The sequence below is a fragment of the Ascaphus truei genome, chromosome 1, assembly GCF_040206685.1.
Source record: "Ascaphus truei isolate aAscTru1 chromosome 1, aAscTru1.hap1, whole genome shotgun sequence".
In the NCBI taxonomy this organism is placed as follows: domain Eukaryota; kingdom Metazoa; phylum Chordata; class Amphibia; order Anura; family Ascaphidae; genus Ascaphus; species Ascaphus truei.
In genome coordinates, this window is record NC_134483.1 from 365,048,963 (window position 1) to 365,064,976 (window position 16,014).

The window sequence follows — 16,014 nt, forward strand, 5'->3', positions numbered from 1 at the left end:
GTCCCTTACCTTCTCTCCGCCATCGGCACCGTCCTTTGACGTCACGACAATGTGTCATCGCGGTGTCATGGCGACGCATTACCCGAAGCCACCGGAGAGAAGGTAAGAGACACTTACAGAGGCCTATTGCGCTCCCCCCACATTTAATTAAATGTTGGGGGAAGAGCGCTCCCCCCCCCCCCCAGTTTGCGCACCCCTGCAGTCTATACAGTACTACAAAAAGCAGAACCAACCAATACAGAGCACTGGTACCAGTCCCAAACATGCAGGTCAGGCAGTAGCTATTGCCAGTATTGTAAATTCATTGTTTGTTTCCAAGCTGCTAAAAGCAACTTAAATGCCTTCAATGTTAAATTATAAGGCGCTAATAGGGATTTTTCTTCTCTTCACAAGTTTAAAAAGAAATAACATTACAATGCTGGTAGGAATATATGTTTAGGAGAAAGGAGTGTTAACCAATTATTATTCTGTAAATAAGTCTAGGAGGAAAATTAAGACAGATCCATAATTACAGTCACAACAAGAACATATCAATACAGGCATGAGATGTTGAAAACCAGTAATTTAATCATCGAGTTTTACAATAGTGCACTAATTCTTCTTATTACACGTTTGATCATACATGTAGTAATCTATGTTTGCACTTCCATTAGCAACCTTGGCAGACAAGGAGTGAAAATGATCAGTAAATAACAGTAAAGCAGAAGCCCATGTTCCATTTCTAGCTTTGGCTCAACCTTTGCCAGACAGGATGCAATCACATGTTAAAATCAAACTATTACTGTACAGTGGTTTATTCTTATTGCTAGGCCCTCAATCACAATGTATGCCCTATACAAGGATAGAAGCTCGGCGCCTGGTCGTCTAAAATGTCCCCCCTGGCGCCTGTGCTGTGCGCAGTGATGAATGACGTGATTGACAGGACAAGTCACTACTGCACAGCTCAGTGAGGAGAGCAGAGGGAACGGCGAGCAGGGAGTGTGCAAGGGCTGGGTCTAGTCAGAGGGGCGTGGAGAAAACAGAGCATGAGACATAGGGGTTGGGCTAATCATAGTGGGTGGGGCTAGCCACCGCTGATAGTGTGTGTGTCACAGATACACACTGACACGACTATGGGTGGGTTGTGTCAGCGAGTTAGCCGGAACATGTCCTCCACCCCACCCGGACCTAATAAAATAGTGTCTCCTAAAATGTTGGACTTGTTCCAAAGTATTTTATGCTTTTAGCCACCACTGGCCATATACAGTATGCCTCTTAAACTTCCAATATTTTAATGTCCCACACTTCAAATACACCTTTTGTTTCCCCATCAACACTCTAAAATACTCCCTAATCTCATCCCAGTGCCACCAAGAACATTCACATGTTTCCCTACCCAAGTCATCATATTAATGCTTTTTTTTTTTAAAGCAGGCTAATGTATAAATGCTGAAGATTTACTTTATATCGCTCTAATATCATTGGTAGAAGGGCGCAGAGGGTAACTTCTTGTGCCATCAATTATATCTGTCCTCCCACGATTCGCTTTCAACTCACAATAAGATCGAGTGATTTCCTGGCTATAGCAGTAACGATAATTTGACATGGGAGTTGAGCTGTCCCGCCCCCCCCAAACAAACACAAATTACATTTTATTTAGTCAGATACTATAGGTATTTTTAAAGTCTTATTTTAAATTGTAATGTTTCTCATGGAGGGCTTTACCTAATCTGTTTTGTGACAATTTAACTGTAGACAGATTTAACAGATAATGCTCTCGCTGGTGCTTTGCAGGGGGAATTCCCAACGCGCCAGACCAAAGTCTGAATTAGCCATATGCGCGCACGCACGCGCACACACACACACACACACATTATGTGCTCCCGCAGATGCAAGAAAGCCTGTTACATCTGTACAAAGGTTTCACCAATTTTTGTTTTCATGTTATGGCTGAATCATATTCGGTAGTGTATAGTGTGGTGGTAATAATGTTCAACTTGAAGCTTCTTCATTTCATCCAAAGTCTGGAAATCGAATAACGGCATTGTTACGTTGCCCTAGAAATCAGATTGACAGTTCATTTGAGCCCGCCTACTGTGCCAATTTTTTATAATGTGATAGTTATATGAATAATTGGTGTCTATGTTGCCAGTTGACCATACACAAAATGCATCTACAGCAGAAGAGGCATTTTGATTTGTATAAATTATATATCCCGAGGACTGCTGTATGAATACCAAGAATGAAATATAGAGAGGAGGAAAAAGGAATATACAGTATTTTGATAGTTTTAACCAGAAGCAGCAGTTATTAAATCCTGAGGTACCAGTATTGATAATACAGCTAGTGAAAGAGCTCTGCGGGGCGTTCGGAGCTGTGAGGCATAGATGCAATTGATTAATAGGTAAGTATTGCATCTCCGATCCGCGGACTTCAGGCGCAGGCTCTTTTCAAACTTCCCTTCCTGGCTACTCTGGTGCCACTACCTCACCGCTGCTCGTGGCGTCAACCACCACTTGGCGACCCAACATACCTTTCGCTGATGCTCAGCTTCTTCGGGGTATGTCAGCGAAACGTACGTGCCTGCACCTACAAGATCCTAAGCAGCCCCCATCTCTTTCGTTAATATTTCACAGAGTGAGCAAGACATTGCCAGTTTATGACTGGACCCTCCCATAACGCTAGCTTCGTAGCATGGCCTTGTTCTAATATTCTGCGCTGATAAATGCTTCCATCCTGTACTTTGACTCTATTTCAAAAGTTCGCTCATACCCTGCACCGCCCTTTTTGATTCCAGGATGTAGATGTTGGGCCATCCTGTGTTACATTACTTGCCTATATTAAAGTAATCAGAAAGAACAACCAGCTCTGTGGTTGTTGATCTTTACATTAATTGTTCTCCCCATTAGTTTCTGTAGTGATTATGCACTTCTTGGCATTAAGTTGCAGTTGACATACTCCATCATAGCTTTGGCTTATTTAAAATCATTTATCATTTTGCTTAACCTCCTGTAGCATCAACACTGTTTCAAACCACCCCTGTCACTAATTATTGAAGAGCACCAACTCCGGTACTGATCACTGAGGCACTCCACTCATCACCTTACTCTATTCAGAATGAACTCCATTTTCCATACACAAGTGTAGTGTCTCAGCCAATGTTTCAATTACTCCTACACAACTCAACATGTCATTCTATGTACAAGCAGACCCGTATCTCACTTATATTCTCGATCACCCACCTAAAGTCGCTGTTCACCTTCTCCAGCCCGGCCTAAATATACTCTTCTGTTTGGACTTTCTCCTATAGCAGTGTTTTCAAAACTTCTCATGACCTGCGGCCACCCAGGGTTTCTGAGACAGCCACCAAACATTCTATTAGTATGCAAACAAAGTGCATTCACCTGGATGCAAGTGCATTGGTTATTCCCAAAGCTTGGTTTGGCTGTGGGTCACTAGGAGAAGCTTGTTCAATACTGCCCCATAGTGCCAGAAATGTGATACCAGGACTCCCCCATAAAAGGTTTCGGCATGAATGCTTCAGAAAAACAATTGCAAAACACCTGGAAAACTAAAGAACTTCTAGAAATGCAAGATCTTATTAGTACCTCCTGAACTACTGTCCTTTAGCATAATGGACCAATTTGCAAAAGCATTCCCTTACTGCTGGAGCATCACCTCCAGGGAGAACAGTGCTAGTCTTCATTGACATCATATTGATTTAGTTGTATTTCAGTACATAGACACCAATACAGATACATAATATTTAACAAAAAGGAGGACTGAAAAAAATGCACCGATAGCCTTTATCAACCGTATGAAGTCAATTATTGCACCAATAAATTTATTCTTATTACATGTCAGAATATATTTCCATAATTACAAACCAAGCAACTAAAGCTTTATTATTCTTTTTACATCCACATTTTCTATACACTACAAACATTCACGTTGCAGATGAAATAGAAAGAAATGAATAAAAAATAAAAAAAAAATACACAAGAGACATTTTAAATCTTTTCTGTGCCCGTATTTGCAATTTACACTTCAGTGCCCCAAATTCACTCCTACCAATAATAAGCAAAGGACAATCAGGGGGACAGAAACATTAGGTGAGACACCCGAAATGTCCTGACAATATTCCTGATGCGACAGTATGACCAGAGCTGTTGGATGAATTAAAGACATTGAACATAGCAGTGAATTGTCAAACAAAATTAAAAAAATCAAACAAAAAAAAAAAACCTTTAATACACCAGCCTTTAACGTAGTTACAGAGGAAAAGAACGCTTTGAAAACCCATTTCTGAAGTTGCCTTCCCTAACAATGTAACCACAGCTCATTGTAAATATTGATTTTCAACTCATGGAGAAAAACATGTATACAAAGTCTCCCTCAATAAATCAATGTATTCTTCATGGTGGAACCAAGAACACAGCAGCTAAAGTAAATGCTTAGTGATTTTCCCCAGGTAACCGCAATATACGTTAGGCCAGGGGTGCTCAACTCCAGTCCTCCAGCCGCCCCCCCACCCCCCCAAAGGTCAGGTTTTCAGGATCTTTGCTTCAACATAGATGGCTCAATCAGTCCATGCTTCAGCACAAGTGGCACAATCAGAGGCAAAGACCGAGCCTCTGATTGAGCCACCTGTGCTGAAGCTGGGATATCCTGAAAACCTGGCCGGTTGGCGGGTGGGGGGGTTTCAGCACTGGAGTTGAGCACACCTGGGTCAGGACACTGTTGGTCCTCTCAAAAAAAGCAAGTGTTACTGCAAGCCTTGCCAGACTAGCGTCTGCCCAGTTGCTACACCGAATGAACATTTGTATATAGGCAGCTACAGTTTGGAAGCGATTTCTGACACCCAAAATAAGGTGAAAGGCTTAAAAAAAAAAAAACAAAAAAAAAACCAAGGAAGGGAATGCACACTGTGTACCTTTTGGTTAGACATACCTTGCATAGGTCAGAAACAACTAGAATCTGTATAGCGAAGATGAAAGATTTTTGAACACCTCGCTTTAGACCACAGAAGGCAAGGTCACCAACACGTGGGGAACAGCCAGCATGGCTGCCATGAATGTGACACACAAGGTTACTACATTTTAGGGATGAAGATAAGACCGTGGGATATTGTCAGCAGGACAACCAATTCTCTCACTATAAATAATGTTCATGAGTAATATAAAAGGCGAAGAGTTGAGGCATTGAAGGGAAAAATTGCTAACAGAAATGGCAGACCTACCATCTGATCTAAAATCGTATGAAATAATTATATATCAAATGATAATTACAGTTTGTCCTTTATTACATACAGAGCAAATGAGGCATCAAGCACACATAACCAGTGTTACATCATGTCATTCACATCTCACACCCACCCTATCAGAGGGGGGAAAAAACAAAACTAAAAAACAAGAAGTACAGGTGATAAAGAAACTATATAAAGTTTGTGATCTTTTATCTACAAGCCCTGAGCTTTTTTTCCCTATATACTTGCTGTAGGTGAAAAAAGGCAAAAAAAAGCAAGAATTGTCGTTTCTTGCTAGGTAAGTGCTTTGTGCAACAATGTTCATATATATTTTCCCATAAAGTCTTCTGAAGGAGCAACATTAAAACCGTACTCCTTTATTTCCAGTAAGTTACATAACCGTTTTACCCACACCACGAATTCCAGTCATATTTCTGTTATCATAAAAGGTAGCTAATACAGCTTTTGCTTTCACGATTGGTCTAAAGCAATCTTGCAGATCTGTTCTGAAATGTTTTAAGTGAAGTCTTTAGCCATTGAAACAGTGTCATCTGGGAGACACAGGCGGACTTGGAAGAGAGCCTGAATTCCGTGACGGATGAAAAGGTATTGCAGGAGAAGTTGGAGATAACTTTTTGGGGCTGCATAGGTCACCATTGTGTAATTTCCAGAGCAGCTCTTCGTTTTCCATGGATAGGCGTTTGTTTGCTTTAGATTCTTTCTCCAAAGACATCTGCAGAACCTCCTGTTCAGTAGATAGTTGCCTGCGGAGGAAAACCGAATGAGGAAAGAATGTCAGAGTGCACAAAGCTAGAAGATACCTGTAATCAGAAGAGGAGATTGCACTAGAACAGCATCTTTCCAACTTCGGCTAGTGACCCCAGTACATAAAATGAAGGTATTTCTTGCTGCAGCATTAAGTACTGAAATAATCTAAGAATGAAGCAAGAGCAGGAAGCCTAGTTTTGGACAGAGACTAAAATCCAACAACCTGATATTATGCTGTTCTGTACCTCCAAATACTGCTAAGAACATGAGGGATGTAAATAATTATTTGTCAAGGTTACTTGGTAAAGTGCCACCTACTCAGCTGCTTTTGCACAAGTAGCAAAGTAGATACTATCAAACAAAGACGTATAACGGAGTCACTGGAAAAATTAAGCTTGGCAAGATCTTGACAAAGGTCCACAACAGGACTGAAACTGAGACACTATAACACAGGTTTTTCATATGCATGCCTGCTATATGTCTTCAATTGGACGGTACTGTGGTAACAGAGGACAGTGGTGAATCCATAACAGTTCTCCGTGAAAGGCTAAGGCCCCGCTGCCCCAGACCACGCGCCCGCACTGCAGACAGGCGGCGCGTGGAGAGGCACTTGACCGTATCTGCGGTCTGTAGGTAGCGGGGGCCGGGGTGCGTGGTTTGAGCGGTGAGCTGCAGCGGGGGTCTCCCAGGCTGCAAGAGGGACCCCCCCCAAATGCCCTCTGCTGCTCTCAGTGCTATTCCCCCCCCTCCCGCGGATGGCTGCAGCGGGGGTCGGTCTCCCGGGCTGCAGAAGGGTGCTGCTGCCGGCTGTATGCTGGAAGGTAAGCAGCTCCCCCCCACACATGCCATTCTCTACGTGCTGATCCCTCCCCCCAGTCCCTCCGTCGGTCCGTCCCTCCTCCAACACACACCACACCCACCCCCCCCTACGTTTTGGAGGTGGGGAAGCTCTGACAGCTCCAGCCCCCGCCGCCGATAGGCTCAACAGCGCACCACGTGACGCGTCACCGCTCGAGATCGCAATTCTCTTGCATCCCCTGGCGGCTGACGCGTCACAGCGCGTAGTGAGCCGTGCAGCGAGGGGGGACTGGGACCGGCTCGTGAGGATACCCCTGCTGGTGAGGAACGCGGCCGCGCGCCCCGCCGGACGCACGGGACCAAAGCCTAATTGTACCTAGTGCTCTGAACCAAGCAGGTACTACAACAGCTTCAAAAAAACTGTTTGAGGATAATAGAGATTGATATTGTCTCTATCTCAAAAAGCAACTGTTTGTGGGACAACTACCCTGCTGTTTTAAAGAGGGAAAACAAATACACTATCCATGTAATTGGATTTGTTAAAATTGGATTGCAGAGGAGCCATCTTTCTATCAGATACTTACTCTAGTTTTGGTTAAAAGGGGTTATCATAATGACTTTACAAGAACCTATAGGCAATTTCCCTGTATTTACAAGATCCACAAATTATCAAGAGAGTAGGTAAAGATCATAAAAACCCTTTAAAGCATTGTAATTAACATGGAGCATTTAACATTTGAAATAATACAAGTTTAAAAGATTTACACTTTGCTCATTACCTACATTTAACCTGTAAAGCACAGCGGTGCCATTAGTTCACTTTGGTGCTAAGTGCTAATAACCAACACCCAGGTCTCATGTAACGCTAGACTCGGGTGGATATAAATTTGTTTGGGTGATAGAATGGGTGAAAACAAAAACTAAAGATGCAGCAACCATGGCAAAGCTATGCATTTATGGCCTCAAACAGATATATGGGTTTTGAGGGAGTAAGCAGGAAGGGGAAACTTGTACAATGCACTGATAATTATTAAAGGAAACTTTGACGCTGCCTACACTACTAATTACCATTTATCCATAGCAGTCCTTATAGAACCACTACTTCTACAAAAAGGTCCCCCTCACCCCTTTCAAATAGTTTTACCTTGAGAGCGCTATGTGATTAACCATACGAGCTTTCAGATCTTCATTCTCCTGCTGGCATTTGTTCAGCCTTTCCACCAGGGTTGTGTTGTTATCCACCTTAACAAAAAGGTCATTCCGTTATTCAAGATTTCCAGACAATAATTCCCACCTTGAATTTAGAACTCGCGTATGTTATTCCATTGTTACGGAGGTTTCACTCTCCTTAAATAAAATCCCTATTGATTATTTTTTGGCCAGGAAAACACAAGTTATACAAATGTTGCAGTTATTTCACAAAAGAATCATTAGGTGGAGAGAAATTAGAAATGTAAAGAATGTACAAATAGCAGAAAGAAAATGTCAAGGCACATTGAAGGATAAGTCCACAAATGAGAAAACTCAACATTGTGGTTATGTCTTCTCCATCTTTATCTGTCTAACCCAGGGGTGAGCAACGTTTTGAACCTGCACACCCCTCCCCCCCCCCCCCCACCCTGCTTACCTCCCGGCTGGCACCCCCCTGCCTGCTCGCATCAAATGACGTTGTGGGGTCATGTGACGTCACGTTGCCATGGCAATGTGACATCACGTAACCCCACGGCATCATTTGACACCGGGATACCATGGCGACAGGTCGCCGAAGTAACCATTAGGAAAAGCTGCAGAGGCCTCACGCGGACCCCTGGCATTTAATTTAAATGCCTTGTGGGGAGAGCGTGGGACCTCTGTAGCTGCCACGCCACCCCCCCCGGAAAATATCCCGCCCCCCCAGTGTAACCCAACTATGCCTCTCCAACCCTTTATATCAGGGGTGTGCAAACTGCAGGGGGCAGAGATTTTCTGGGGGGTGGGGTGGCACGGTGCTTAGAGGCGCCGCGCTTTTCCTCAAAGCATTTAAATTAAATGCTGGGGGACCGCGCGAGGCCTCTGTAAATTCTCTTACCTCGTCTCCAACGGCACGTCACCATGGCGACGTCACATGACCCCGCGGCGTAATTGTACGCCGGAGACAAGGTAAGAGGGGAGAGGAGGGGAGCAGGGGGGGAGATGGAAAGCAGGCTGACACTGAAAAGTAATTCTTTCATTTTGTATCATGCCTTAAAGTAATTAGAACGGTGACTGTCACAGCGTCCCCCTCCATTTAACTGCTTATTATACATGTACAGTGTGAGTACCTGAAGTACATGATATTCTACTAAAGTGTGTTTTTTTGTTGAATTGCACCATGTCTCCTTTATCTTTCTGATTCTGAGGGAACATCTACACTCATCTATATAAGAAGAGAAGTTTATGCCACAGTTGGAGAAGGCTCTTTATTCATCTACACATTGTAAGTGGGGGTGACATATGAGCCAAGATTTAATCAAGTGTAGCCATGTATCCTTCTTGGCTACTAATCTGCCCTGCCCAACACGAAAGCACTGGTACCAGTGCAGGCAGTGTTAGGATTAATCCGGGTTTTCCCCTACAGTATGCAGCTCCCTTGAGTGACGTTGGGCGGGACTAGGCCTGTGTTCTGCCCTATCAGGGGCTCAGACCTTGGACCATCCTCCAGGGTACAAAAGGGACGGCACAGTTAGTTAGTTCTCTCCCCTGAGAGAGAGAGCGTTCCAGGGAGCGTGGAGTCAGGTCTCAGACCACCATCCATCCCCTCCCTTAGGTGAGTGGGATAACTACCCCTCATCCCACCAAGGGATGAGGGAAGAGCAGAGGATAGACCATTGGGGCCTAAAGTCTCCTGGGTTGATTCCAAGGACCATCCAGAGGAGGGAATAGACGTGTACCATGTATGCTGTTACCCTGTTGTGTAAAGAATAAAGCCGTTCCTGTTATTTTATACTCCGGTCTGAGAAGAGCAAGAGGAAGAGGGAGAGGTAGATGGAAAAGGGAGAGGGAGAGATCTTCTGCAGGGATTGCACCCAGTACTACTGGACCCTGCTGGAGATGGAGGCGCCGCACCAGTGAGAAAGAACCAACCATCACCCCGAAAGCCTGTCCTGTCTTCCCCACTAACAACGGCAGAAACTCAGCGATTCTGTGAGCCAGCAGGTAACCAGCACCACTCTGTGTAATAGTGTAATCTCCCAGAGGGTGGGGGGGGGGGGGGGGGGGGAAACCTGTTACACAAGATACTCCCTATAATTTTTCTGAAACGGTGTACACTATACATTCTCTTATTTTTTGGGTGATCCTGCTCCTTCTGGATTTTGAGTTGTTTGAAGCAGAGGACTTTGGGAAACACGTCCTCACCAGAGGTTTTTGAGCATCATTCACCTAAACTTGTATTAGTTCACTGATTTATCACTTTGATCCAGTAATACTTATATGTTGTGTGAAAGTGCTGTCTAATATCACTGTGTGGGTGTTAAAAATTTAATTAGACCATTACCCCAATGAGGTTAACGAACTAAAGCCTGTAGAAGTCCATTTTATGTGGCCTGAATAGGAAGCCAGCTGAACCAAACATCTTGGACACCCTATCGAGGAGGCAGAATTGATGCTACTTTAAAAGCAGCGCTTCATGCCACGCAAATATTCATTTGTTTTCGTTTACAGCTTCAGAGCACAAAGGTTCACGCTCCTAGCTCCTGAAACCCACCCCGGTTTCAGTGAAATAAAGACATGGTTTTGTCCGTTTTCGATTTCAAACCAAATGTGGTAGTGGGGTCAGCAGAAAGTAGCCTTCTAATACACAACAGCGTGAAGCCAACTTTAACGGATATATTTGTCTCCCAGACCAGTATTCTTGTCCAGGAGATTAAAAAACTTATTTGATGAAGACTTGGAAGAAAGGAAGCAGGATTCACCATATGTATTAGGGTTCAAGGAATCTTGCCCCGTGTACTACTTAGGCTAAGTCGCCGCTGGCGCTGAGTGCGCTCATGCTTGGAGAAAGCCAGGTGTCCTCCGATTTACGCAAGCGTGTGCGTGGGGGGGTGGGGGGGAGGGGTAGGTATTGTGGGCCAGCTGAGCGTGTGGGGAAGTATAGTTTTTTTTGTTTTGGTAAGCGCCTGTCAGCGTGTGTCCGCGCACGAGCGGGAATTTAAGTTAACGCAGCACTGGCGGGGACGCAGCCTTACTTGTCACTCATCCATTGGCCCCTGCTTAATCACAGCAAAACTTACCAGTTTCTCAATCTGCATCAGTTTTTTGTCTTGCTGGTGTAATTTCTCGTTTTTAATCTCTAACACTGCTTTCAAACTCTCCAGCTCCTGTTCCAGATACATAACCTGAGGATTCTTCTGCAATGAAACAAATTAACCAAGAGACATTTCATTTCCCTTTGTAGTCAAACTGAGAAAATTAAATGTTGCACTAGTGCTACAAAGTAGATCCGGGGAAAAAATGGTTACAGACTGGTTTTTGCTTGGGGCCCTCAGAAGCTACACTGGAATGTGCATCCTCTCCTACAGTTGCAGTGAAGCAGTAATTTAATGACGTACCTCTGATGGGTGTGCAACATTTTCTCAGCTAGTACCTTTGGCATTTACAAGCTTGCAATAATTAAAGGCAGCAGTCTTACTTAGCCAGACCTTTCTTCCGTCATAATTAATGTTCATTTTAGATTGTTATGCATTTTTTATGCGTGACCCCCCGGGACATACTTGAAAACGAGAGAACTCTTGTAGTCTCCCTGGTAAACATATTAAAAATGCATAAAAATATTTACATGGGAGAATACAAGAGTTATCACTCGTTTTCAAGCAATGTCCTGGGGGTCACGCTACTGACTAACAGGTTAAGTTGCGTAAACAAATACAGCAAATCGGGGGGTTAACTTTCGTTTTTTTAAATACCTATTTGTCTATGTCCCCTGTGAGAGTAACCTGGTGTAGCCATGGTATCTGTATACCAATAAAACGATGAAAAGGGAACTTATTTATAAAGGGAAGTGGCTGGTGACTATGTACAGATGTAACAGAGATTTGACCTGATCTGGCCACGGTATCTTTAAAGGGGGCATCAGAAACTCCTGGGGGCTCTCTGACTGGCAGACACAGGGGAGGTCATTATATTACTTATTCAAGTTTCCCCAAAATGTAAGGTAATTAAAATCTGGTGCAATTCACAACGATAAAAGTCTAGATTTGCAATGAGCCGTAAAACAGGATAAATATGACAGTCGGGTGCAGAGATTTATAATAAAATAAAGTACTCTCTCCAGGCACACGATGATGGGTTCTAGAAGTGTGAATGCATTTACATTCTGTGGGAAATAATCAAGCTTCATACAGGCAAAAAAAAAAAAGGAGGGGGATGGAAAATATGCCTCCCCCCAAAGTCTATATAATTAATTTCAAATACACCCAGGTGCCAGATTTGGGTAAAAAGGTACAGTATGAGACCAGATGAGACCCTTTAAACATGTCACTGGGATTAGTTAACTTTTTTCCTAGAAGGGATTGCTCCATTAAAGGAGGTCGGTGTACAACAGATGAATGAAGAGTTTTTTTTGGTCAATTAAAAAAAGGTATCTCACAACTTGGGACAAAGCTATACACAAAGTCAAAACCTTTTACTTTGACAGCTATAAAGGTCCTTCACTCGTGACAGTTCAAATGATTATCGATGTGTCGGTGTCGGTGTCGAGATAGAGATATATATATATATATATATATTGGCGTAGATGACCTAGGCGCAAAAATAAATAGCAATGACATTTAAGAGGTTAAATCGGGGCAACGGACACCTTTTGAACATACATTTGGACACCTATAATGATTTTTAAATCCTTTTGTAAAGTTCGTATGTAAACCCAATGAGCCGAGACTTGGGAGGGGTTTGATTTCCTCTGGCTACGCCGTTTTGTCTGTGGTCACTGCATGTACAACAAGAGTGCGCACACAAACCTCTCCCGCCCATGAATGGCTCTCTGATAAAAACAGGGTGGGGATAAGTCTAAATAAAACACTTGATTGACAAACACTTACCCATTCAGGAGCACCCGACACATTTGTAGTTAATCATTTATTTCTTTAATCAGCCAAATTGTTGGTTTTTGAATGGTTTAAATTAGTTTAAAAAAAAAAAACGAATTGTTCTCACACAAAAAAGAAAAGTTTTTGTCCGTACATCGAGCTTAAGGAGAAAAAAATCCATAGCCTACTGAAACTTTTCAGCTGTCCCTAAAATAAAGCATTTGAAATGCAGATACTAATTCCATTAATGGTAATCAAAAGGCTCAGGCAGAATGAAGCACTCACCTGAACAGATTTTTCTTTGGATAATTTTCTTCGCTCTTCTTCAAATTTTAGTTTCTCCTTTAAAGCTTCATTCTCCTTTTTCACCATATTAATTTTCTTCTAGGGGGGGGGGGGGAATAAATAAAGAAAGTTAAACCATGAAAGGAAATAGAACTACAACCTTGCATCTTATCAAAATAAAATGTAGGACAAAACAATGACAATTCATGCCTTGCCTCTATTTCCGCTTCTTTGTCTTTGAAGGAGTCTTCCAATATATTTTTTTCTTTTTCTTGGGTGTTTTTCAGTTCTAAAAACAGGAATATATGAATGAATATATGAAATCAAGTCAGATGGCTCTATTGTCGATTTCTATACACATTCCAGCACAGGGGTGGGCAACTCCAATCCTCAAAGGCTACCAACAGGTCAGGTTTTCAAGATATCCCTGCTTTTCAACACAGGTGGCGTAGTTGAAGACTGCATCGTCTCCTGTGCTGTTGCATGGATATCCTGACCTGTTGGTGGCCCTTCAGTACTGGAGTTGGTTACCCCTGCTCTAGAAAGATCTCACATTTTTTTGTCCCAAATCAAACTGAATGGGACGTAATTAAAAGTATACAGTATCTGGCACCCATAAAATAAAATCATTTTTGAAAGTCTGACAAATGTCCACTGTATTTTTTTACAATGGTGTCTCTGAATGCAGTGAATGGTCAATATTGTTTGCTCCATTTCAAGGATAAAAACAAGCATACACACATGTAAGAATTCCCAATTAGAAATAGAGGGGATATAACATCAAATAAAGAAAATCAAAATCCCCCTTAGGCTGAGTCCCCGCTGGCGCTGAGCGGGCGGTGCTTGGCGAGGTGACATATATATATATATATATATATATATATATATATATATATATATATATATATATATATATATATATGCAAGTCCCTGCTCACGCGATGCGCCCGCGGGTATGCGCGTGCACACACGCTCACCGGCGCTCAGTGCTTAGGTAAATACATTTTTTTAACTTTCCTGCTCGCTCAACTATTCGGCAATGCGGCCCCCCTCTCCCTCCCCCCCCCCCTCCACCGCAGGCGCGCGAGCAGACGCAGGACACCCGGCTCGCATGCTTTGAGCGCCATCGCGCTCAGCACCAGCGGGGACTCAGCCTTAAACTTCAGGCTATTTTATTTACAAACATTTCCATGATAAAGAAAGTTTATCATCCAATTTTTACAACAATGTTTATCTGGTCAATAGCTCAACTTTGTCTTTCTTTGGACTTCACTTTTAAACACCTCAGCTGCCCCATAATCTTCCCATTACTACTTTCCTTTAAGCCAGAAAACACATTTGGGTAAATAAATAGGTTTCCCTATTTCGATTAAACAAGTATTTTGGACATATTCGACTATTTATCTCCAAAATGTTCTCTGTAAATTCAATACCCTTCCTCAGCCTCCAGAATAATGGCATAACGGCTTTCTCCAACATGTATTTTACTTTATAAGGCAACAATACACCAATGTTGTACCTGTAAACGACTTCTCAAAATCTTGTTTTAAAGTCTCGATTCTCTCTGAGTAGCTGGTATCTAAATCCAGCCTATGTATTTCATGCGTAGAATTCAGGTCATCGACCTACAAAGAAGAAAGCAGACAAATACAATTATTCTAAAATCGGACCCACAAAATCTCATACGCTACTTGAGAAAGAACAAAAATATCTATAGCCATAGACTTCTTATGCTTGACAAACATAACGGGCTTGTGGACAAAACCAACGGGCCATCTATTGACACTTACATGAGGACCTTAAGAGTGAAGAGATGTGTATAGTTATGCATAACAAATCTACGTAAGTACCAGCACTCACTGTCTAATAGCTAAATGATGAAAACAGTTGTAATGCAGAATAAACATTTAATAATAAAATGAACCAGAAATAAATCAAATGTGTTTGCAGAAACCAGTATCACAAATGGGTATGTCACAAAGTGAGGGGTGGGGGGGGGGGGGGGGGGGGGGGAAAGAAGGAAAAGGGGAAAAAACATGAAACACAAGGAATATACACAAAAAAAAAAAAAACGGAGAACGGAAAGTATGCTAGGGCCCTAGCATACTTTCCGTTCTCCGTTTTTTTTTTGTGTATATTCCTTGTGTTTCATGTTTTTTCCCCTTTTCCTTCTTCCCCCCCCCCCCCCCCCCCCACCCCCCCACCCCTCACTTTGTGACATACCCATTTGTGATACTGGTTTCTGCAAACACATTTGATTTATTTCTGGTTCATTTTATTATTAAATGTTTATTCTGTATTACAACTGTTTTCATCATTTAGCTATTAGACAGTGAGTGCTGGTACTTACGTAGATTTGTTAGTACTATACAGGGGAATAAGGGTCCCCTTTTGTTCCGTGCACCCTGCAATTGCATATATTTAACACCATCAGAGTGCTGTCTATCGTCCCCTTTTACCATGTATAGTTATGCATATTTTGCATTTAAAAATATAGTATAACACCTTTGCAATGGGAGAATACAGTTTTCTTTGTTGGCTGGAATGTAGACAAGAGAAGCCTCATCTCCACTGAATTAGAAATGCTTTTATAATGCTTGATGCTTTTCAAAAGTCAAGTTCATACAGAATAATTTTAAGCTATAAACTGTAGCAGTAGGTATGCACATCGAAATTGACCTAGTTACTTTGGGCATTGGCTCCTTGAAAAAAACGATGCCTTCATGCTGTAGCTTGTGCTGTGCATATACTAGATATCTTGGGGCCATATAGGACAACCCCACTGGGCAGGGTATGAAACCATTTACCTCCCTACACCGTGACCGGTCCAACACATGAGGCCACTATCAAACCGTAGGGCCCGGCACAGGAAAGTGCACGGCTGCTGCAGATCCT

The 16,014-nt window shown here is 42.7% G+C and overlaps 1 protein-coding gene across 1 annotated transcript in view; it reads right to left on the reverse strand.

Moving 5' to 3' along the window:
- Window positions 1–5,257: 5,257 nt before the first annotated feature.
- Window positions 5,258–16,014, reverse strand: part of MTUS1 (microtubule associated scaffold protein 1) — an 84,532-nt gene continuing 73,775 nt past the window's right edge. The window contains exons 5-10 of the mRNA XM_075610088.1: window positions 14,639–14,744; window positions 13,335–13,408; window positions 13,120–13,218; window positions 11,041–11,157; window positions 7,935–8,032; window positions 5,258–5,988 (exon numbers count right to left, since the gene is read on the reverse strand). Coding sequence (XP_075466203.1) covers window positions 5,772–5,988; window positions 7,935–8,032; window positions 11,041–11,157; window positions 13,120–13,218; window positions 13,335–13,408; window positions 14,639–14,744 — 711 coding nt within the window. The 3' untranslated portion in view covers window positions 5,258–5,771. The remainder of the gene's footprint in view (window positions 5,989–7,934; window positions 8,033–11,040; window positions 11,158–13,119; window positions 13,219–13,334; window positions 13,409–14,638; window positions 14,745–16,014) is intronic.